At 49.2% G+C, this 24854-nt stretch overlaps 1 protein-coding gene across 1 annotated transcript in view; it reads left to right on the top strand.

Moving 5' to 3' along the window:
* The window catches only part of RGS10 (regulator of G protein signaling 10), a 36366-nt gene that overhangs the window by 4857 nt on the left and 6655 nt on the right, over positions 1-24854 (top strand). Inside the window, 3 exon segments of the mRNA XM_017849784.1 lie at positions 4223-4341; positions 5539-5628; positions 14724-14867. Of these exon segments, the coding sequence (XP_017705273.1) occupies positions 4223-4341; positions 5539-5628; positions 14724-14867 (353 nt within the window).

The following is a 24854-nucleotide window of genomic DNA, read 5'->3' as shown; positions in this document are numbered from 1 at the left end:
TTTTTTTTGAGATGGAGTCTCGTTCTGTCACCCAGGCTGGAATGCAGTGGCATGATCTCAGCTCACTGCAAGCTCCGCCTCGCGGGTTCATACCATTCTCCTAACTTAGCCTCCCGAGTAGCTGGGACTACAAGCGCCCGCCACCACGCCCGTCGAGTTTGTTGTATTTTTTAGTAGAGACGGGGTTTCACCGTATTAGCCAGGATGGTCTCGATCTCCTGACCTCGTGATCCGCCCGTCTCGGCCTCCCAAAGTGCTGGGATTACAGGCTTGAGCCACCGCGCCCGGCCGGAACTAATTTAATATCCACGAACTGGAGGGTCACTTTAGAAAAGCATCAGCTCCATTTGGTGATGTGTTTAAGTGAGTTTGCTTCATGGTTAGAGGAAAGGATTTGCCCCAAATAATTCTCTTATGTACTCTATTGCCAATGAGCACTGAAGCATGGTCCCTGCCGGGTTTCTGCTTTATTGATGATTGATTGATTGACTAAGACAGAGTCTGTCATCCAGGCTGAAGTACAGTGGCCCAATCATGGATCACTGCAGCCTTGAACTCCTGGGCTCAAGCTATCCTCCCGCCTCAGTCTGTCAAATAGCTGGGACTAAAGGCGCATGCCACTATGCCCAGCTAAGTTTTGTATTTTTTTGTACACACAGGATTTCACTATGTTGCCCAGGCTGGTCTCGAACACCTGAGCTCGAGTGATCTGCCCACCTGGGCCTCCCGAAATGCTGGGGTTATAGGTGTGAACCACCGTGCTCAGCCTAGTTTTTAAATATTTTATAGGGATGGGGTCCCACTGTGTTGCTCAGGCTGGTCTTGAACTCCTGAGATCAAGCCATCCTCCTGTCTCAGCCTCCCAAGTTGTTTGGATTATAGGCGTGAGCCACTGTGCCCAGCCAGCCTGGTTCTAATTTAGCTCATGTCATCTGGTGAATGTCTAAAATCCTGGTAGTTTCCCCAAGTGCTTGGATTCGGAGTCCCAGGGGATCAAGAAATCAACATGTATTTTGACCCCCCATAGAACATCAGAGATCACCGAAGCTGTCACTGTTCAGTAAGTCCAGTGTGCTCTGATACAGATTTTCTCCAAAACCATTTTTAGCTGTGTGGCTCCCTAGCTGTTTGCAGCAATTAATATTTAGGAGACTTTATTTTTAAAAAAATATCATGTAGAAGTGATTTACTTTGCTGATTTATTTATTTATTTATTGAGACAGAGTCTTGCTCTGTCACCAGGCTGGAGTGCAGTGGCGCGATCTCAGCTCACCGCAACCTCCGCCTCCCGGGTTCAAGCGATTCTCCTGCCTTAGCATCCCAAGTAGCTGGGATTACAGGTATCCACCACCATGCCTGGCTAATTTTTGTATTTTTAGTAGAGACAGGGTTTCACCATTTTGGCCATGATGGTCTCGATCTCTTGACCTTGTGATCTGCCTGCCTCGGCCTCCGAAAGTGCTGGAATTATAGGAGTGAGCCACCATGCCCGGCCTTGCTGATTTCTTAATTAAAAGTTTATTTTCTCTTAGATTCGAACTTTTTTTTTTTTTATAGAAATATGTCTCTAGGCCGGGCGCGGTGGCTCAAGCCTGTAATCCCAGCACTTTGGGAGGCCTAGACGGGCGGATCACGAGGTCAGGAGATCGAGACCATCCTGGCTAACACGGTGAAACCCCGTCTCTACTAAAAAATACAAAAAACTAGCCGGGCGAGGTGGCGGGCGCCTGTAGTCCCAGCTACTCGGGAGGCTGAGGCAGGAGAATGGCGTAAACCCGGGAGGCGGAGCTTGCAGTGAGCTGAGATCCGGCCACTGCACTCCAGCCTGGGCGACAGAGCGAGACTCTGTCTCAAAAAAAAAAAAAAAAAAAAAAAAAAAGAAATATGTCTCTAGTTTAAAAAAAAAAAGTCAATGGGGAAAAAGTGTTAGTTATGGAAGTAGTTTGCTTGATGGATGGTTATTTTAGGGATGGGGAGAAAGGAACTCACATTTGCTGAGCGTCTGCTGTGTCCCAGGTGTGCTGCTAGGTGCCTAATGAGCTTCCATTTTTGAATCTTTATGATAACCCAAGAGATGGGGGATGACTTTCAAATACACACAAGAATTTTGCCCAAGATCCCATAGTTTTGAATCGAGGAAACTGGTTTTGTTTTGTTTCATTTCGTTTGAGTCGGAGTTTCGCTCTTGTCGCCCAGGCTGGAGTGCAGTGGCACAATCTTGGCTCAGTGCAACCTCTGCCTCCCAGGTTCAAGTGATTTCCCTACCTCAGCCTCCCAAGTAGCTGGGACTATAGGCACCCACCACCACACCCGGCTAATTTTTGTATGTTTAGTAGAGACAGGGTTTCACCGTGTTGGCCAGGCTGGTCTTGAACGCCTGACCTCAAGTGATCCACCCGTGTCAGCCCCTTACAGTGCTGGGATTACAGGTGTGAGCCACCGTGCCTGGCCAGGAAACTGGATTTTGAACCTGGCCCCATCTGAAGTGACATTCCATGGTTCTTCCTTGACTCCAGGAAGGGATCACATGACACAGAATGAAGCCTGCTTTCATTGTTCCCTCTCCCACAGGTAGGCAAGCCGCTGAAGTGTGTTATTTGGAGATTGCCCATCCCCCACAGGAGACTTCTCAGTGTCTTGAGTCAGAGAGTGCGGTGGAAGATGTGCAGATGCAAAGAGTTTTCATCCATTTTCTCTGCATACGGAAATGTAAGAGGGTTGCCAAAAACCTCAGGCATCAGGATAAATGATATTTATTTATTTATTTATTATCATTATTTTTAGATGGAATCTTGCTCTGTCGCCCAGGCTGGAGTGCAGTGGTGTGATCTTGGCTCGCTGCAACCTCCGCTTCCTGGGTTCAAGCATTTCTCCTGCCTCAGCCTCCCAAGGAGCTGGGATTACAGGTGCCCGCCACCACACCCAACTAATTTTTGTGTTTTTAGTAGAGATGAGGTTTCACTCCTGACCTCTGGTGATCTGCCTGCCTTGGCCTCCCAAAGTGCTGGGATTACAGGTGTGAGCCATTGCACCCAGCCTATAAATGACATTTAATGCAGTGTTTTAAAAGATCAAAATGAATGCAGAAACATCCGTGATGAACAAAATATCCAAGTTTAAATAAAGTCAGGAAAAAATAACAGTGTAATGCTGAGCCATACTGGACCCTGAAGCAAAAGGAAAAATCAGTATAACTCATCCTGTCTTTATTTAAAATTTGGAAAATTTGGGTATTTTGTTCATCATGGATTTTTTTAGCACAAATTTTGATTTTTTAAAAAAGTATTGCCTGAGGAACTGGGCGCGGTGGCTTATGCCTGTAATCCCAGCACTTTGGGATGCTGAGGTGGGCGGATCACCTGAGGTCAAGAGTTCGAGACCAGCCTGGCCAACATGGTGAAACCCCGTCTCTATTAAGAGTACAGAAATTAGCTGGGCGTGTTGCTAATCGCCTATAATCCCAGCTATTCGAGAGGCTGAGGCAGGAGAATTGCTCGAATCTGGGAGGCAGAGGTTGCAGTGAGCTAAGATTGTGCCACTGCACTCCAGACTGGGCGACAGAGTGAGACTCTGTCAAAAACAAACAAACAAACAAACAACAAACAAACAAGCAAACAAAGCTATTGCCTGAAATGACATTTATCTTGATGCCTGGGTATTCTGGCAACCCTCTGACATTTTGCACCATCATGTGGATCCAATCCTGCAATGAGTTTTTTAATCTCTATGCCAGGTAACGAACTAGGTGCTGGAGGTACAAGATGAGAACATATAGGAGCCTTCAGACTAGTGGGAGTCAGTCATGTAAATAGTCACAACAGAGCATCATAATTGTAAGTCTGTGCACAAAGCGCCATGGGGAAGCAGTTGCTGTTGAATCACGGTTCTCTGGGAGGAGGGTTTGAGGGCAACTTGAGGGCTGCCACCGAATTGGCCAGTGGACATGAGAGTAGGGGAAGGATTTGGTGGGAAATGGCAGGTCCCTTCATCCCTCTGAGCCTCAGTTTACCCCCATCTGTAAAATGGAGGAAATAGTAGTACCTGCCTTACAGGGTTGTGTGACAAGAATGAGTTCATCATGTTAAGCACCTAGAACAGAGCCTGAGACATAACTTGGTTTATATCAGCCGTGATGGTGATGGCAGTACCGACCATTGCATGCAGACTTCCTAAAATGACAGTGTATTTTGGCCACATACGCAGTCTGAACTTTGCTTTGCAGACATCCACGACAGCGATGGTAGCTCCAGCAGCAGCCACCAGAGCCTCAAGACCTCAGCCAAATGGGCGGCATCCCTGGAGAATCTGCTGGAAGACCCGGAAGGCGTGAAAAGATTTAGGGTTCGCCTTTTTCATTGTTAATCGGGATGGATGCCGTATGCGCGGAAGTTCTGATGCATGCAGGGGAGAAATAGGCCATTTCAGCATTTTGTATCAGCTTAGCACTCTCTATGCTAGCTTGAGAGTTTAGTACTGTCAATCCCAGCTTGAGGGTGAGACTTTCTCATCTGTCATGACTGTGTTGGCAACGCTGTCACAGATGGGCAGCGTGTTTCTGGTTTTTGTGTAGTGAGGTGGGAGGGGTACAGGGTGGAGGAGAGAGAAGATACCGTGCCCATTGGTGGAGTCTGTATGAGGAATTCTCAGCTCTGGGTCTCTCTGATGTGAAGGCTTGTTCTCTCGTGCATGGAGGATTCTCAGAATGCATTGTTGACAGAGTGAGAGAGACTGGCAATGCGAACTTGGCGAAGGGACCTCCGAGAGCAGGGCTGATGAATGGGGAACTGTCGATGCCATCCAGAAATAACTTTTCTGACCAGCAGAAGCCCCCAGTGCCAGATGGAAGACCACATGTGTATTTCAAGAATGAGTCCTGGTCACTTCTGTCTTTAAGTCTTGGGTCAGGAATAGGATGAGTCCTCATGCAGTTGGTCCCTGTTGGGGCTCCCAGGGAGGGAGTGGCATGTGGTACTAGGCTTCTAGTTCCTGGTCACCAGGCCACTGTGAGCGGTGTTTGCAACTCAGGAGGTCTCTGCACAGCAGAGTAGCTGGCGGTGCCATGGACTGCCCAAGATTGGCCGTAAGAAAACACACATACCTCCAACTTAAAATAGTTTGTGTCGTGGTGTCTTTACACATGCTTAATGTGTTTTCTTTTCTTTTGTTTAAAAAAAAAAAAAAAGAGCCTGAGTTTAGTGGCATGTACTTTGTTGAAACACTCTCTGGAAGGAACCAATATAGCTTCCACTTTAATTTACTTTTTGGTAATTTATTGTCAGCTTAGAAATATGAGTAAATTCCTGCTTCATTTGTACTCTTCTTTACAACATCAAAACCATTAAGGTCAAATGCATATGAAATTATAGCTTTAACGTTAAACATACTCATTTGCTTTTCAAAGTAGAGTTTTCAATGGGTAATTGGACCATGCTCCTCTATTGAATTTTGCCACATCAGTCTTTGAAGGGAAATGCCATTTGTTTTATTATTTTTTTTAGAAGTAGAATACTGTGTGACTCTTTTTCTTTGTATCCACAGGAATTTTTAAAAAAGGAATTCAGTGAAGAAATGTGTTGTTTTGAGCTAGGCATGTGATAGCATTTTAAGAAAAGCAAGATAATGACACAGGTATTTCCTCCACTCTGTAATCACTTTCTTGATAATCTTTTTCCCTTTCCTTACAAAGTTACAACTGCCTTTCCAATAGATTCCGAAGTTGCCTAAAGAATCCCGATTCATATTAGTTTTGGGGGAAGATTTAAGCTTCAGATTAGGTATCTTGTGTTGATCAAATATTAATCTTTTAAAAGGGTGAGTTAACCCATTTTAAATGGAGCTGTTCAAATGGATCAATATTTAAAATAAAATAACAATTTATGTCATTTAGAGTTCCTCATTGCATAGAACTTTTTTCTTCATGAATAAGTTATGAGGATTTTTCCCCCAGATTTTGACATGTTATCATTTTTGGACATGGTAAAACGATACGTAGATGCGTAATGATAAAAGCACAAGGTGCATCAGAGGGATTGTCAATTATTCAGAATATCGTACTGAGCGTCCCATAGTTGGCGAGCATCCTGTGGAGAAAGTCTCTGACTGTTCTCCTGGGTAGATGCCTCCTCTTTACCTTCATTCCTAGTGTCAGCTGGTTGGGTATAAGGGAGGGTAGATGAGATTTTGGGGAAGGAGGCCTGTGCCCTGGGTGGGTTTATGAGGCCTGGCCCTGCATCTTTCTAAGAGGCTGCTGGCTAAATGCCTGCAGGAGCCAGTAAGTCATGTGAATGAAGGAAGCTCCTGGTGTGAGGCTGGAGGGAATGTTGGGGACTGGGGCCAGCTAAGGACATTCTGTCTGCCTGCACAGGCTGCGGCTGGTGGTTTAGGGCCTGTGGCTGTCTGGGCTTCCCCTGCTTCAGGTTCTGTCTCCGCCAACTTACTGATGGTGATCTCCTAGATCTTTGCTTGCCTTGGGGACTCTGGGGCCTTTCTTCCCAAGGCATCTCTTATATTCCACCTAGTGCTGCCTGTTTTTCTAAAGAAGCTGGACATTTGGATCCTTATGTGAAACCAGATGATTTTTAAATGTTGGAACTAATTTTAAAAAAATTTAAAACCTTGCCTGCCAAACAAAACATACCCACGGGCAGATGCGGCTTGTGAGTTGCCAGTTTTTGAGCCTTCGTCTCCAAAAGCTGGAATCCATGGGCCAGGAGCTGTGAGGCGTTTGCAGACAACTGCTTGGAAAATGTACATCATGGGTTTATTCAAAGGCCTTTCAGGGCGCAGACACACATCCCCCAGATGGCACAGCACGGCCTTTTCTCTGCCACCTTCCTCTCCGGAGGTGGCAAGGGAGGATTCTAAGATGGATTCTCTTTGACTTGAATGTCCCAGGCCCACCTAGAAAGCCATTGCTGGGTGTGACCCTTGCGTTTGGCTTTCTGACTTTTTCTCTCCTCAAGGTCTCCTCTGGATGACGTTGGCCAGAGCCTCCTGGGTGGAGTGGGGCCTCAGGGGAAAGTGAGAAGCAGGTGCTGGGAGATGCTTTGGAATGCTAGGATTCAGGCTGAGGGCCTTCAGAACAAGAGCCTCGTCTTTGTCCTTTGTCCCCAGCACCGAGGACAGGGCCCGGGGACCACCATCGATAAATGCTAGACTGTGCCACTGCTGCGACCAGCCTCACCATAAAATCCTAGCTCAGAGTCAAGCAAGCAAACAGATGTCTATTCCCCTGCCTTATTCTTTCGAGTATTAGAGGTAGGAGGGGCCTGTGGGTGGACCAGTCCGCCCCTGCTGTGTAGACAAGGAAGTGAGGTCCCCGCACCATGGCAGAGCTAGGACTTGAACCAGCTCCCTGAAGTGACCCGTTGTTCTCTGCACCACCATGCTGCTCTGTGCTTCCGTTCAGTTGAATTCCCCAAATCTTTGTTAAGTGCCTGCTTGGTGCCTGGCACTGAACAGGAGGCAGCCCAGGGACAGACAGGTGAGCGGCTCCAGGGAAAGGGTGCCTCGAGCGAAGCAAGCCTGTGCAAGTGCGATGAGTATAGAGATGGGAAGCGCTTGTGTCGTGGGAGCAAGGCCGGGGCAACGGGGAGGGATCCAGGGGAAGTGGCTTTTTAGCTGAGACTTGGCATGGCGATCGGGAGGGCGTTCCTGGGAGCAGGGACAGTGTGTGGGCAGGCAGGGCTGGCGAGAAGAGCTGAGGGAAGACCACAAGGGATGAGTGGCATGTTTGAAGGGGAGGCCGCTGTGCTGTGCTTCAGGCTGACAGGGCAGCCACACCTGGGAACCTGGGTGCCAAGGTGAGCAGGACTGGAAAGCCCCTGCAGGACTTCAGTGGAGTGGTTGGAAGGAGGGGTCAAACTTTCCATGTGCCGCTTCCAGCCTTTCAGGTCAGGCAGGTCTGGTGTTGGTTTGCTCTGCCCTGTCCACATCCTAAAGAGAGAGCTTCCAGAACGGGCAGTCCCTTTCCATGCCTGTACCCCTGACATCCAGCACAGGACTTCTTTTCTTTTTTTGAGACAGGATCTGACTTTGTTGCCCAGGCTGGAGTGCAGTGGTGCGATCTTGGCTCACTGCAGCTCTCCCTCCTGGGTTCAAGCGATCCTCCTGCCTCAGCCTCCCTAGTAGCTGGGATTACAAGCGTGTGCTACCATGCTTGGCTAATTTTTGTTTTTGAGTAGAGACAGGGTTTCACCATATTTGCCAGGCTGGTCTCGAACTTCTGACGTCAAGTGATCTGCCTGTCTTGGCCTTCCAAAAAGCTAGGATTACAGGTGTGAGCCACTGTGCTTGGCCCAGCATAGGACTTCTTGAAAGTCTGTGTCCTTAAGCCTGGAATGCACCTGGCAATTGCTTTGGTGCAGAGAATGCCACCCTCCTGTCACTGCCTGAGACTGCAGATTGGGTGGAGGCATTGGTGACACCTGGGGTGTTTGGCCTGGAGTGTTTGGGCTCCAGTGTAAGTCATTGTTCCCATTCGAAGATGCAGGGATATGATCTGAGTGGCTAAGCAGCAGCTCGCCCGAGGCTGGGCACAGTGGCTTACACCTGTAATTCTAACACTTTGGGAGGTCGAGGTGGGTGGATCACTTGAGCCCAGAAGTTCGAGACCAGCCTGAGCCACATGGTGAGACCTTGTCTCTACAAAAAAATACCAAAAAAAAAATAAATAAATTAGCTACACATGATGGGTTGTGCCTGTAGTTGCCTGGGGAGGTCAAGGCTGGAGTGAGGTATGATTGCGCCACTGAACTCCTGCCTGGGTGACAAAATGAGATGCTGTTTCAACAACAACAAAAAATAATTCAGAGCCACATTTCTGACTCCAGGCATTCCCTAGTGAGTCCCACTGCCTAGGAAGTAAAACCAGGCAGTAAGCTCTAAATTACTGCAGAAAGTGTGGGGCAGCATAGGCACCGGGAGAAGTTGCCTAACTGAATTTCCTTCTTTGTTTTGTTTTGTTTTGTTTTTGAGATGGAGTTTTGCTCTCATCACCCAGGCTAGAGTGCAGTGGTGTGATCTCTGCTCACTGCACCCTCCGCCTCCCGTGTTCAAGTGATTCTTCTGCCTTAGCCTACCGAGTAGCTGGGATTACAGATGTGTGCCACCACGCCTGGCTAATTCTTGTATTTTTAGTAGAGACGGAGTTTCACCATGTTGGCGAGGCTGGTCTCAAACCGCTGACCTCAGATGATCCGCCTGCCTCGGCCTTTCAAAGTGCTGGGACTACAGACGTGAGACACCACGCCTGGCCAGTTGTTTTTAATCCTCTGTTGTGCACTTAACCTAACTGGATTTCACAGTCAAACTTATCACATCTGTTCCAGCAGGGAGACCGTGGGGAGGATTTTTCTCTCTCCATCAACTAAGGCAGTTGAGGGGTCGATACAAATCCCACTCTCGCCTCCGTTGTTTTAACACCAACTTTGCGTATCCATGTCATTTACTTGCCTGTCTTCTGGGTGGTTTGTTTTCTGGGATCTGGGAGTGGGAGGCCTCTTCTTCCCCACTGTCTCCGAGAGTCTAGACCCATGCCTGACACATGGTGAACTTCCTTCCTCTTTGTAGGACGAAGGCATTCCATTTCCTGGATCCAAGTCCTCTTCTCTCCTGAGTCATTCCCTCATTTTGGGAACAGCACACGAGAATGACTTCTTCCCTCCAGAATGACTCATGAGAGAAGAGCCCAAAACACAGCCGGCAATAGCTTCCAGAGAAGGGGGTCTGGCAGGTAGATGGTAAAGACCTTGTTGAGTGGAAATGTTATTTTTTCCCCTACTCTCCTACTTTACTGATAATCCGACAGAGCGTAGAATTCTGGGGTGAAACACACTTAGAAGTTTGAAGACAGCGTCCCTTAGTCTTCTACTTTTGTTGAGAATCAGTAATTTATATGTAAACTGTTGTGTTTTTTTTCTTTTTTTCCCTCTCCGGGATAGTACAGGATCTATTTTCTTTTCTTTCCTTTTCTATTTTTCCCTTTTCCTCCCTCCCTCCCTCTCTCTTTCTCTGCCTCTCTCTTTCTTTCTTTTTTTGATGGAGTTTTGCTCTTGTTGCCCAGGCTGGAGTGCAGTGGTATGATCTCGGCTCACTGCAACCGCTGTCTTCCAGATTCAAGCGATTCTCCTGCCTCAGCCTCCCAAGTAGCTGGGATTACAGGCGCCCTCCACCACACCCAGCTAATTTTGTATTTTTAATAGAGACGGGGGTTTCGCCATGTTGGTCAGGCTGATCTCAAACTCCTGACCTCAGGTGATCCACATGCCCTGGCCTTCCTAAGTGTTGGGATTACAGGTGTGAACTACCACGCCCAGCAATTTTCTTTTCTTTTTGAGACAGGGTCTCACTCTGTCACCCAGGTTGGAATATAGTGAGGTCATGGCTCTTTGCAGCCTGGACCTCCTGGGTTTAAGCAGTCTCACCATGTTGCTTAGGCTTGTCTCAAAAGACATCCTCTCTCCGGCCGGGTGCGGTGGCTCATGCCTGTAATCCCAGCACTTTGGGAGGATGAGGCGGGCGGATCACGAGGTCCGGAGATTGAGACCATCCTGGCTAACATGGTGAAACCCCGTCTCTACTAAAAATACAAACAATTAGCTGGGCCTGGTGGTGGGCGCCTGTAGTCCCAGCTACTCGGGAGGCTGAGGCAGGAGAATGGCGTGAACCTGGGAGGTGGAGCTTGCAGTGAGCTGAGATCACGCCACTGCACTCCAGCCTGGGCGACAGAGTGAGACTCCATCTCAAAAAATAAATAAATAAATAAAATTTAAAAAAAGAAATCCTCTCTCCTCAGCCTCCCAAAGTGCTAGGATTACAGGTGTGAGCCACTCCACCTGGTCAGGATGTTTTCATCACTAGTATTCTAAAACTCTTCAGTCAGGGGCTTTGGAGGCAGAGGCAGGGTTCATTCATTGTGTGAATTCTTTGTGGAGCCTTATAATCTGGAAATTTGTAGTTCCCGGAAATGGTCTTATGTTGTTATTATTATCATCATCATTTTGGTAACTTTTTTTCCTTCCATTGTCTCTGGTCTCTTTTCCAATGATGACCTTTCACCGATGCATTGAGCCCTTAATTTCATGTTTTATTCTTCCTATTTAAAAAAAATTTTTTTTTTTTTGGCTTTTGGAGATTTTGACTTTATCTTCAGATCCTCCTATTGAGTTTTTCCTGCTTTTTTGTTTTCTCCAGACAAGGGCCCTCTAGTCTGTTCCTGGGGGGCCACAAGGCTGATATGTTCCTAAACTAAACATATTTCTAATTAACTGTATCAGGAGAAGTTTCCTGGGGGGGTCTATATTTGGAATTTCCCTGAATCCCTTTATTCTGTTTGGCATCTCATTCTTGCCATCCTCTGTGCCTCTGTTCTGGAGCCTCCCTGGGTCTGTTTCTTTAGAAAAGAAAACTCGACTCTTCTGTTGAAGGTGGGGAGGGAGCCACCTGTCTGCTCAGGGTTGGTGGTCAGGGTGGAGGACCTGGAGGTCTGATGGCTTCTTTCTGCCGCCCTCATCAATTTCATTGGGCTACCTGATGCCCTCGAGCTCCTGCCGTCTCTAGATGCGTTTCTTGTTGGCACCCCCTCCTCACCCGTGCAGGGCCTTGGGGTTCGTTCTTCTGGGTCTCTGCAGAGTCATCTGCTGTTCCTCCGACTGCTTCCCATTTCCGGCCAGTTCTTGAAAATATTCTCATATCATTTATTGGATATTTTCTTTGCCTCATTCTCTTTCTGAAATTGATATTAGTAAAGTTAGTGTCTTGATCTTTTCATTTTCCTAGGAATTATCTCCCACATTCCATCTCTGGAAGAAGACGGGGTGGAGAGGAGCCGGAGGCCAGCAGATGGGATGGGAGTGGGGTTCGAGAGCTGGCGTCTGGCTGAGCATTGTCACAGCTGAGGCACTGCCAGGCCTCGAAGAAGGGCCCCAGCCTTGTGGGGTGCCTGGAAGGTGCTCACTGGGGTGCAGGTGTTTCATGGGCAGTCCCCGAGTTGATGAGCCCAGGTGGGACCCTTCTCCAGTGCCTGCCAGGACAGCCTCAGATGCTGGACACTTCGGGTCTCCCCAGGGAGAAAGGGGCTCTCTGGTCCAGGCTGTGGCCAGCCACGTGTGTCAGGGCCGTGGAAGAGAAGTCGGCCATCCTTCCAGGCCACAGACACAGAATCAACTCCACCAGCTTTGTTCCTGCCCTGACAGTAGCTAGAATAGGGTTAACAAAGCTCTGGAAAAATCTACCAAAATAGCTCCAGAGACTGGTTCTTCTTTTCTGCTCATGTTCCCGGTCTGGACACCAGGCCTTCCCGTGACTGGCCTGTGGTCGCCGTCTCAGGGTTTCCCTTTTCAGTCACACTTCCTAGCTCCGCTGAGATAAGCTGAGCCCTGCAGCCGCTTACGGTCCGCATCTGGTCAGCCAGGGCCTCGACGCCGACATTGTTGTCACACAGACTTGGGAGGGACAGCCGGTGGGAGAAGGCAGGGCTGAGATCCTCAAGGCTTGTATACCTGCAGTCACTGGAACCTACTTCCTTTCCCCCGGCCCCTTCTGCCCCACCTCAAAGACTCAAGCCATTCATTGCACTTTTCTATTTCAGATTCATTCAAGATATCCTGGATTCATGTGTGCATGTGTGTGCGTGTGTGCATGTGTGTGCGTGTGTGCATGTGTGTGCGTGTGTGCATGTGTGTGCGTGTGTGTGTGTGCATATGAATGTTCAAGGGGAGGGGAGGTCTAAAGTGATTTCTACCCCCAGACCTCTGCATGGAGTTTGCTCATCTGCCTGTCTGAAATTCTCCTTTCATGAAGTGGCTTTAAAACAGGAAGTGGTTTTCCAAAAGCGTCGCTTCCTGACGGAATGGGGGTGGTGGGAGGGAGGCCGTGGCTTCATGGAGCTGGTGGGTCTTAGAGAGGACAGCAGGGCCAGCTCCTAAGTGCCACCCCCTTGGGTCTTGAGGATGGCCCCCAGACCTGTCCCTTAGACAGTCACCATTGTCTGGAGAGACTCCAGACAATCACTGAGTCTGGCATCGATTCATTGCTCCTATTGACAGTAAAGGCAGGGTGGACAGCATGGCTTTCGGTGTTCACCCAGCCTGGGCCATCTCCCTGCAAGTGCTGGCGAGGCTTGCTTTCTCACAGAACAGGACATAGCCAGGCCGCGGCTTCTCAGGATCTTTTGTCCTCAGTGCCCTGAACTGAAAAAGGGTTCCTCTTCCTTCCTTTCATGCACCAGCTATCAAAACCTTCTGGTGGTTTCCTTAAGGGCAGAAGGTTTGCAGAGCTTGGGAGTTCCCAAACCAAGTGCCACAGCACATGTGGAGCCCCAGGTGGGCTCTTGGAGAGAAAGGCAGTTTTCAAGGCCCCCCGCACACATATATCATAGCTGTGTGGCTGCATTTTAGAGGCATTTGTTGTCTGCCTTGCTCTGTAGGGTAAGGTCATGCTTTAGAGTCTAACGTTCAGAGAAACAGCCCCATTTTTGCTGTTGGCGAGGTATGAGCACAGGAAGTCTCCTTTCTCTAAAAGAAAATTGAGCCCTCAGGGGAAGTTCTGGAGAAGGCTCCTGCGCCTGCAGCCCCGCCCTGAGGCGTGCTGTCCTAAAGACACAGTTCTTACTGTGAAGTCATCTCCTTACCATCCGTGAGTGCTCCTGAGCCCGCCTCGGTTAGTTTCGGGTGAAACAGGAAGCCAGTACCTATCAGGGCTGCTGCTTCCCAGCAGGACCACTCTGGACTTGAGGGCGGGCAGCGAGTGTTTTCTCCACTGCCTGTGCTCAGTATCTCCTTACCTAAAAGGAAATCACCCTGCCTGGGAAGGCCGCAGACTGCACAACCTGGAGGGGCCAATGTGTCTTGCAGAAGTGGAACTGAGCAGAATTCAGAGGCCTTGGAGCCAAACAGTCCTAAGGGCTCCCAGAAGCTCTCAGATAAGCCACGCCACTTCTCCTGACCTCTGTGTCCTCATGGGGAAAGTGGCACTAATAGGAAAATGCCCTTTGCTGCATGTCCAGGGGATTAAGGAAATGGGATGCCTCCAAGCAGGTGTCTGCAGCCTAGTGGGCACTGGAAAACTGGTAGGGATAGGCGTACGTACTTTCACTTGATTTTTTTTTTTTTTTTTTTTTTTTTTTTTTTTTTTTTTTTTGGAGATGGAGTCTCACTGTGTCACCCAGGATGGAGTTCAGTGGTGCAATCTCAGCTCACTGCAACCTCTGTCTCCTGGGTTCAAGCAATTCTCCTGCTTCAGCCTCCCGAGTAGCTGGGATTACAGGTGTGCACCACCATGCCTGGCTAATTTTTGTGTTTTTAGTAGAGATGAGGTTTCACCATGTTAGCCAGGCTGGTCTTGAACTCCTGACCTCAGGTGATCCACCTGCCTTGGCTTCCCAAAGTGCTGGGATTACAGGCGTGTGCCACTGTGCCCGGCCACAGGATGGTTGTAAACGGTACTGAGTGCTCTCTGCGGGCCAGGATTCTTTCTGTCATGGCTTCTGGATGGTTAATGCAGCAATTTTGTTCCAGGAGATGTGGCTGCGGGGTAGGGGCTTGGCAGTGCAAGTTCTCCCATATAGAAATTCTCTCTGGAGTGGCCTGAGAGCCCCTGGGCTGTGGGGGGTGCCTTTCTCTTGCCACAGCAGCTCCTGTGGGCCTGGCTGGATGGGAGAGCAGGGCTCAGGCTGGGAAGGCTGTGTGGGCAGATAGCACACAGGCCCCATCTGTCTCCTCCAGATGCAGGAAAAGGCAAAGGAGATCTACATGACCTTTCTGTCCAGCAAGGCCTCATCACAGGTCAACGTGGAGGGGCAGTCTCGGCTCAACGAGAAGATCCTGGAAGAACCGCACCCTCTGATGTTCCAGAAACTCCAGGACCAGGTAACCTGACTTCCCTGCCTGTGCCTTGATTTGAAAACCTACATTAATTCCAGGCCTGGAAGAATTTAGTGAAACACCCAATGTTAGACTCCCGGGAAACCGTCTCATCCGGCCGGGCAGACTGAGGTACATTGAGGGGCCGTGGTTGGGGACAGCGGGGACTGGAATCCTAAGCTCGAGATTTGCCCCACAGGAGTCTCCCCAGGCCTGTTTACTCTTGGTCTACACACAGTTTGGAATGGCAGGTGTATCTGCCTTCTCAATCCAGATTAGAGCGGGGGCTGGAGCTATTTGAGGAGCCTGTACTGAGAAAGCAACCTATAATTGCTGAAGGTAAGAATAGATGGAAAACTCCTATAGCAAGCAGGAGAACTCAAAGTGGCAGGAGAAACAGGCTGTTTTTGTGCAAATATCCAGACACTGCCACATACTTTTAGTGGCCCCATACTGTAAGCTGTTAATAGTTCGTCATGTAGCCCGAGTCATGATGAAAAGGTTAGCATCGGGCAGCATGTTCTATGTGAATTCTGATTCACATTTGGCTATTAAAGGAAACTTGCAGCGGGCCTCCTGGAAGTGGTGACTTTGAGCCAGTAGGAAGGATGCATGGGCATTGATTTGCCATGGCAAAGGGAGTGGAACGTATGGTGAAAAGGCAGTTTTTGTGACTGTAGCCATATGGGGATATCGACCCCACCCTGGTCCTCAGAATCTTTTCAAAGCTCCCTGAGACACTCTAAAGCGCAGCCAGGGTTGAGAACCTGTACAGACCACTGTGCTGTCAGTATTCTCAATAATGACAACACTAAGTACCATTTCGTTTTTGGTTTTGTTTTTGTTCTTTTGTTTTGGAGACAGAGTCTCGCTCTGTCACCCAGGCTGAAGTGCAGTGGCACAATCTCCACTCACTGCAAGCTCCGCCTCCCGGATTCATGCCATTCTCCTGCCTCAGCCTCCTGAGTAGCTGGGACTACAGACACCCGCCACCACACCCAGCTAATTCTTTTGTATTTTTAGTAGAGACGGGGTTTCACCGTGTTAGCCAGGATGGTCTCGATCTCCTGACCTCATGATCCACCCACGTTGGCCTCCTAAAGTGCTGGGATTACAGACGTGAGCCACCATCCCCGGCGTTTTTTTTTTTTAGACCGAGTCTTACTCTGTCTCCCAGGATGGAGTGCAATGACTCGATCTTGGTTCGCTGCAATCTCCGCCTCCCAGGTTCAAGCGATTCTCTTGCCTCAGCCTCCTGAGTAGCTGGAATTACAGGTGCCCACCACCATGCCCGGCTAATTTTTATATTTTTAATAGAGACCGGGTTTCACCATGTTGGCCAGGTTGGTCTCGAATTCCTGACCTCAAGTGATCCACCCACCTCAGCCTCCCAAAGTACTGGGATTATCAGTGTGAGCCACTGCACCTGGACTTTCTGGGTTTTGTTTTTTTGAGATGAAGTCTCACTCTCTGGCCCAGGCTGGAGTGCAGTGGCTCCATCTCCGCTCACTGCCACATCCACCTCCTGAGTTCAAGCGATTCTCCTGCCTCAGCCTCCCTACCAGCTGGGATTATAGGCCTATACCACCACGCCCGGCTAATTTTTTGTATTTTTAGTAGGGATGGGGTTTCACCATGTTGACTAGGCTGGTCCCGAACTCCTGGCCTCAAGTGATCCACCCGCCTTGGCCTCCCAAAGTGCTGGGATTGCAGGCGTGAGCCACCGTGCCTGGCCCTAACTACCATTTAGGACTGCCTGTTTGAGCCTGATGCCACACTTGGTGTGTACTGTCTCATTTTATCTCCAGTGAGTATTATCATTCTCATTTTGCTGAAGAGAAAAACAAGGTTCAGGGAGATTAAGTGGTTTGTTACCATTAAGTCATGCAGGGAGCAGAAAGTGCTGGAAGCCAGATTCCTTCTAGTCCATCTGCCTTCAAAGACCATGCCCCCTGTGACCCCTGTGGCCTGTGTTGCTCTGCCAGGCTCCTGGGCAGCCTCTTGATGTTTCTCCAAGCTCGGTGAGGCCCCTGGAGCAGAGGGATTGGAAAGGCTTTGTGAATGCCAGTCATCCGACTTCCCAGGACTGCGGGAGCCAAGGCAGGATGAGGAATGGGAGAGTTCTGACTCCATGCGGTAGCACTGCAGGCTCTGAGAGATCCAGCTCGCCTGCCCAACAGCTCAGAACTGAGCTGGACCTTATGACTAGGCATGCCCCTTCAACTCATTCAGTGGGAGGCTTAGCCAGCACAGAAAGGAAGAAACACAGGGGACAGAGGCTGATTGGTTTTTTTTTCCTTTTCTTAATGACAAAGAATTTTATTTATTTATTTATTTATTTATTTATTTTTGAGACAGGATGTCCCTCTGTTGCCCAGGTTGGAGCACAGTGGCATGAACACGGCTCACTGCAACCTTGGCCTCCCAGGCTCAAGTGATCCTCCCACCTCAGCCTCCCAAGTAGCCGGGGCCACAGGTGTGCGCCACCATTCCCAGCTAATTTTTGTATTTTTTTTGTAGAGATGAGCTCTCATTATGTTGCCCAGGCTGTTCTTGAACTCCTGAGCTCAGGCGATTCTCCAGACTTGGCCTCCCAAAGTGTTGGGATCATGGGCAAGAGCCACCACGCCAGCCTCAGAAAATTTTAAAATAATTTTATCCAACTGTAAGCATCACACATGCTCAAGAAAAAAAACTTGGAAAACAAAAATATAAAGAAGAAATCATTTCTTTATTGCATGATTGCACACTTGGAGATAACCACCAAATAACATTTGATCTGTAGACTTTCCATCTTTTTTTCTATAAATAACACGTATGCACATGCCCCTAACAGATGTGGCCTAATAAATGTAATAGTAATGTATGTGTTTATGCACACCAAACAGATGTGCAGTCCAAACTGTTGAATGTAAAGCAAGTACTGTTATACTCTGTTGTTAAAAGCCTTTTCTTGGAAGGTTGGGCTCAGTTGCTCATGCCTGTAATCCCAGCACTTTGGGAGGCCAAGGCGGATGGATCACCTACGGTCAGGAGTTCCAGACCAGCCTGGACAACATGACGAAAACCCCTCTCTGCTAAAAATACAAAAATTAGCCAGGTGTGGTGTTGGGCGCCTGTAATCCCAGCTAATCCCAGCTACTCGGGAGGCTGAGGCAGGAGAATTGCTTGAGCCTGGGAGGCTAAGGCTGCACTGAGCCGAGATAGTGCCACTGCACTCCAGCCTGGGCAACAGAGTGAGACTCCATCTCAAAAAAAAAAAAAAAAAAAGAGTGTTTTAACTGGATAGAGAGAAAGAGCCACGAACTTTCCTTCCAAGGCATAACTGGGTGAAAACAAGGTATTTGGAATCAGAGCCGATTTCACAGTGAGTCTCCAGGTGAACGGCCCCTGGGTTCCATTTTCCTTTGAAAACTCTGTCTTTCCGGGTCCTTGCTGTAACTGTCAAAATTCGTGCTCAGCACTAGCCCCGGTTTTTTTGTTGCAAAGGCTCCCTTGAGAGCTCTGTTTTCCTGAGTGAAGGAGATTGAAGCTGAGGGGAACATGTTTGGAGCCACAAGATTTCACGGAACTTTCAAAAGCCTCTGCCGCGGCTTTGGCTTTGCTGAGCGCTGCTGGGCTTCATGGTGGAGGCGCAGAGCAGCCACTTCCCGTGTGTTCAGCACCGCCGCCCTGGGACTTAGCTCCTCATCACCACGTGCGTGTCGGGCTCCGCTGCTCTCTGAGCTTCTAGGAGGGCAGCTCTGACTTTGTAGGGCGCAGCTGGAACCTAGAAGGACGGGAAAATCTTCCCTGAACCCCAGGCTGGATGAGCCCACTCCCATGCACCCTGTTTAAAGGAGAGCTTCAAGAGTTTTCAGTCAGGTCCTGTTTATTCTTGCTTTGCACACAGTTCTAACAGGTTTTTTGGTTCATAGCAGATTTGAAGTTGTGGTAGAGACTATGGAGGGATGAGCAGCAAGAGGTGACCACTGACAGCTAGGGAGGACACAGAAATGACACTGAGCACAAGCACGGCACCGAGGCCTAAGCCCCTGGGCGTGGGGACCTCCAATGCCACACGCCACACCACGGGCATCCCTGTGCTATTGGACAGTGACATGATAAGTGAGCCTGGTGACCCCAAACCATCCAGTAGAAGTTAAATTGAGGTCAGCATATTATGTGAAGAATGCATTATTCATTTTAATGAGCACTTCATCACAAACATTTTTTTTTTTGGAGACATAGTCTCGTTCTGTCACCCAGGCTGGAGTACAATGGTGCCATCTCTGCTCACTGCAGCCTCCGCCTCCCAGGTTCAAGTGATTCTCCTGCCTCAGCCTCCTGAGTAGCTGGGATTACAGGCGTGTGCCACCAGGCTAGGCTAATTTTTGTATTTTTAGTAGAGATGGCATCTGACCATGTTGGCCAGGTTGGTCTCAAACTCCTGGCCTCAAGTGATCCACCCACCTCGGCCTCCCAAACTACTGAGATTACAGGTGTGAGCTACTGTGTCCAGCCAAAGGCATCTTAAGAGAAGCTTGAGGGGCTTAAAACTTTGCTACCTGGGAAATTCATGTAAGCGGCAAGATGGTTCTCTGATTTAATTCAGTTCTACAAGCTTGGTGTGCCCAGTCCTTTGGTGGCAAAGCCAGGAGAGGCAAAAGGTGGTACTGTGGGTATTTCCCTAGTACATTAGCCTAGAGTCAGAGGCTGCTGTTGGACAAATTTAGGTTGGAGGAAGCAGGAAGGAAGGGGGCTACCTTACAAAAAAATTCTTCAGGGAATTGCAGTTCCTTACAGTGTCTTTTCTTTAAAAACATCTATTCCGGCCGGGCGCGGTGGCTCCTGCCTGTAATCCCAGCACTTTGGGAGGCCGAGTTGGGCAGATCACGAGGTCAGGATATCAAGACCATCCTGGCTAACACAGTGAAACCCCGTCTCTACTAAAAATACAAAATTAGCTGGGTGTGGTGGTGGGTGCCTGTAGTCCCAGCTACTCGGGAGGCTGAGGCAGGAGAATGGCGGGAACCTGGGAGGCGGAGATTGCAGTGAACCGAGATTGCACCACTGCACTTTAGCCTGGGCGACAGAGTGAGACTCCATCTCAAAAAACAAACAAACAAACGAAAACATCGATTCCTGGGAGATTTGATTCAGCCTGGCTGGTCTGCTGGTTTGTGGATTTGCTGTTTTATTCATTCCTTAATGCCACAATTATGAATTGAGGCCCTACTCTATACCAGGGACTGTGCTAGGAACTGTGTGTACAACAGGGAAATCAGCATCCACCCCACCAAGGAGGGCAGAGAAAGATCAATGCTAAGAAGGAAATGCAGCAGGAGATGGGCTGAGAGGGACTGGGAGGGGCCTGCTAGGGTCGGTGCTCAAGGAGGGCTCCCTGGAGAGGTGACTGGGACCTGAATGGCAAGCGGGATCTGGATGAGAGGACCTGGGAGCCAGGACCTTCCAAGGAGAGGCAAGCGCAAAGGACCCCAGGCAGGGGCAGCAGGTACGTTGGGGGTCAGTGTTGTCATCGGAATGCAGCAAATGAGGGGGTGGTGGAAGCTCAGTTGGGAGGGACTGGCTGAGTCAGGCCCCAAGGCTGTGGCAGACAGTTTAATTGCAGGGATGTGAACAGTGGCTGTTTATAGAATGTGCTGGTTGGGCTGGTAACTCCTGGACCTCTTAGAGCCTGAGCACCTTGGCTCAGGTCCCTAGCTCAGGGCTGTGCCTGTCCCACACCAGCTGGGCAAGAGAAGGTGGATGGCTCAGTGCAGAGCCAGCTCTATTACTAGAAAGTCAGCTGTGAAACCCTGACCTCCTGACCTTGGCTCACCATTTGTATGGTGGGTGGGAGTGGCCTGACCTCTGCCCCTCCCCACTTTCCCCTTCCCCCTCTCCCCCTGTCCAATACTCGCTGGATATGGAGCTGCCAGATTCATCACCGTTATGACAGTACATGAGCTTGGCCCTGAGCACCAGAGGCAGAAGTGGGGGCTTCTAGTCCAGCCTTGCCTCTGTCTGACCCCAGGAGGTTCTGTTTCTTACTGTGACTTCCAAGTCCTCATCTGTAATATGGGGCTTTGGGCAAATCCTCTGCTACCTCTCTGAGTTGTGCTGCAAAGCAGTGTATGAGCGTTCAATGCCCTGGTGTTAAAAAGTCTCTCTCTGATAACCACAATCTTATTTCCTTAGATCTGACTCCCCCTGCTGCCCCTACCCCAACTTCTTTGACTTTATTTTTTTTTGTTGAGTCAGGGTCTCACTCTGTCACCCAGGCTGGAGTACAGTGGTGTGATCTTGGCTCACTGCAGCCTTGACCTCCTGGGCTCAAGCAATCCTTCCACCTCAGCCTCCCAAGTAGCTGATACTGCAGGCAAGTGTCACCAGGCTCAGCTATTTTTTTATTTTTATTTTTTGTAAAGATGGGGTCTCACTATGTTGCCCAGGCTGGTCTCAAACTCCTGGCCTCAAGCAATCCTCCCGTCTTGGCCTCCTAAAGTGTTGGGATTGGAGGCATAAGCCACTGTGCCCAGCCTTCTTTCACTTTAGAATTTAGTTGCTGTGAGATTGCGGGCAAGACTTGCTCCCTCTCTGTGCCTGGCTTTTCTCATTTGTGAAGCGGGGGTATTCGTGAACTGACCTCAAGTGATGTGCCCACCTCAGCCTCTCAAAGTGCTGGGATTACAGGCATGAACCTCTGTGCCCTGCCTATTTTAATTTTTTTTATGCTGGGGCTCCCCCTGTCATCCAGGCTGGAATACAGTGGCACCATCATGGCTCACTGTAGCCTTGGCCTCCCAGGCTCAAGCCATCCTCTAACCTCAGACTGCCGAGTAGCTGGGACTATAGGCGTGTGCCACCACGCTTGGCTAATTTTTAAAATATATTTTTCTAGGGGTGGGGTCTTACTATGTTGCCCAGGCCAGTCTTGAACTCCTGGGCTCAAGCAGTCCTCCAGCCTTGGCCTCCTAAAGTGTTGCTGTGATTACAGGCGTGAACTACAGTGTCTGGCCTAAAATTATCTTAAATTGTTAAATTAGTACATGCTCATTGTTAAAATAAAAAAAATTCATGTGTCCAGGAGGGTATGAAGTGAAAAGTTAAGATCCCCCAGTGTTGCCCCTCCCTCTCTCTCCCTAGCGGGAAATCAATGCCATCATTGGTCCTTTCAGGCTCTACTCAAACATTGAAGAATGGAACACATTAAAGTCTGCTCAGTGACTTACAGTTGTTCCATATGAAAGATTTAAAACAAAGTTCTCCTCTGGCATATTTCTTAGCCCCAGTTTACACATCTTTCTTGCTCAGAAGCCTTTGGCTTAAGTTCTATAGCACAGCATGGTCTGGAACAGCCATGAGCTTGATGAAGATGGAAAGGTCCAGATCATTGCACATGGCAGCTTCGTGGCTTTCTCAGTCCATGGAAGAGAAGGGCATAGGTTTGGGGGAGTGGGGTGCTCATTCTTCTTCCATGAATATCACAGGTCCCCATGCCTACACTTAAAAGCAGATTTTGGGCCGGGTGCAGTGGCTCATGCCTATAATCTCAGCACTTTGGGAGGCCGAGGCAGGTGGATCAGCTGAGGTCAGGAGTTCGAGACTAGCCTGGCCAATATGGTGAAACCTCATCTCTATGAATAATACAAAAAAATTAGCTGGGCGTGGTGGTACACACCTGTAATCTCAGCTACTCAGGAGGCTGAGGCAGGAAAATCACTTGAACCCAGGAGGCGGAGGTTGCAGTGAGCCGAGATCGTGCCATTGCACTCCAGCCTGAGTGACAAGAGTGAAACTCCATCTCAAAATAAATAAATAAATAAATAAGCAGATTTTGTGTCTATTAGGATGCCTTCTCCAGGCTTTGGCTCTGGTGCTAAACTCTAGCCTGGAAAAGCAGAGATGAGGTGTCCTTCTCCACTCAAAAAGAAGTCCTTAGCCTCTGGTGCTTACAAAAAAAAATGGAAAACCAGCACTTTGGGAGGCTGAGGTGGGCGGATCACCTGAGGTCAGGAGTTTGAGACCAGCCTGGCCAATGTGGTGAAACCCCGTCTCCACTAAAAATACAAAAATTAGCTGCACATGGTTGCATGTGCCTATAATCCCAGGTACTTGGGAGGCTGGGGCAGGAGAATCGATTGTACCTGGAAGGGAGAGGTTGCAGTGAGCTGAGATCATACCACTCCACTCCAGCCTGGGCGACAGAGTGAAACTCTGTCTCAAAAAAAAAAAAAAAAAAAAAAAAAAGGAAAAGGCCTGGGTGAGATGCCAGCGCTCCCAGCCACGTCCTTGACAGAGAAAGGAACCATGAATGGGGTCCCTTTTTAGCAATGCAGTTTCTTTTGCGTTTCCCCAGAAAGTAAGAGGTGAGAAATGCTTCCTTTTTCAACATAAGTAAGAGGGGTGGACCAGCTATTGAGGGCCTGGGAGGGTGAGAAAGGGGCTGTCCGGCCTGTGGCGGACATTTGGGGGCCCATTCTCTACCCTTCTCTATTATTTCTCCAAACGGGACCTGGGCCTGAGTGCCCCTGCATGACCCTGGTCCCCTCTCCTGGGTGGTGGCAGAGGCTGTGGTGGTGGCCAGAGCAAGGGACTTAGGATGTGTCAGTCTTATGGGTGTCAGGTGACATTTGCTCCAAAAGATCAAACACAGGGCAGAAATGGGTATCTTCCAGCATGCTCCGCCAGAAAAGGCAGGTGTGGTTTTTTATTCAAACGGAAGGGAGGTTGGCTGTCTGTGTACACCATAGCCATCTGACTCACAAGGGTCAGGGCGGGAAGGGCAGTATTCGAGATACTTTGAGATGTTTCTTGCAACTTTAAAATGGTATTTGGTGCTGGGCACGGTGGCTCACGCTTGTAATCCCAGCACTTTGGGTGGCTGAGGCAGGAGGATGATGAGGTCAGGAGATTGAGACCATCCTGGCCAACATGGTGAAACCCCATCTCTACTAAAAATACAAAAATTAGCTGGGTGTGGTGGCACATGCTTGTAATCCCAGCTACCTGGGGGGCTGAGGCAGGAGAGTTGCTTGAATCAGGGAGTTGGAAGTTGCAGTGAGCCGAGATCGCGCCACTGCACTCCAGCCTGGCGACAGAGTGAGACTCTGTCTCAGAAAAAGAAAAAAGGTATTTGGGGGAAGAGGAGGGGAGAGTGGCACTCAGAGGAGCATTCAACTCCCCTTCTGATGGCAAAAGGCAAAATTAAAATGCCTTCACCCCCAGCAGAAAGTGAGTCATGTCATTTGGGCCTGGAATTTGAGTCCTATGGACTGCAGAGAAAAGCGAACAATCGGCTCCACACGTGTGACGGCACTGAACCCATGAGCTTGGGAGGGGATTTCATCCAAGCAAGGTCTCTCTGATCCTGTTGTGTCCAGACTCCTTGTGGATTTCCAATCCCACCCCTGGCACACTGTCATCTCTGGCTGGTCTGTCTATGAAGCTGCAGCGCCATGCAAGAACAACAGAACCTTCTGTGTGGCCCGTCCTGGCGCTCTGGGGCAAGGGCTGACTTGAGCTGCTTCGTCTGCTCATCTGCTGTCTGCCAGCTGCCCTCAGACCTCCTCCTGGGTGCAGCCCGTTCCCACTTGAAAGGGAAATGGTCTTTACTTGAGGGGGTGGGTACATGCCTGTTTGCGCCTTGCCCCAACAGCCTTGTCAATGCCCAGCCACTTCTGAGGGCTGGAGGGACAGGAGATTCCTTTTTTCTCCCTTTGTGTCTCCTCGCATGGGTACACAAGCCCGTCTGTAGTCCATGTGTGTGGAGAGAGGACGCATTCTAGAGCCGCAATTCAGAGACGGCGGTGCTTCCACCTTCTTTCAGCGATTTTCATGTAAAAATGAAACCAAGTTCTTAAAGCAAATATGATATCCCATTAATTAAACTTGCATTGCCTTAAGGAATGATGTTTTCTTCTCGTGCCTGAAATAACATGGCGGAGGGTTTTGAAGAGAAGAGAGGATGCGTGTTTTGTTTAGGTCTTTTTTTTTTTTTTTTTTTTTTTT

The sequence above is a fragment of the Rhinopithecus bieti genome, unplaced genomic scaffold, assembly GCF_001698545.2.
Source record: "Rhinopithecus bieti isolate Rb0 unplaced genomic scaffold, ASM169854v2 scaffold_33066, whole genome shotgun sequence".
Lineage (NCBI taxonomy): Eukaryota > Metazoa > Chordata > Mammalia > Primates > Cercopithecidae > Rhinopithecus > Rhinopithecus bieti.
The sequence above is the reverse complement of the archived record's forward strand: the minus strand, read 5'-3'. Positions and strand labels throughout refer to the sequence as shown.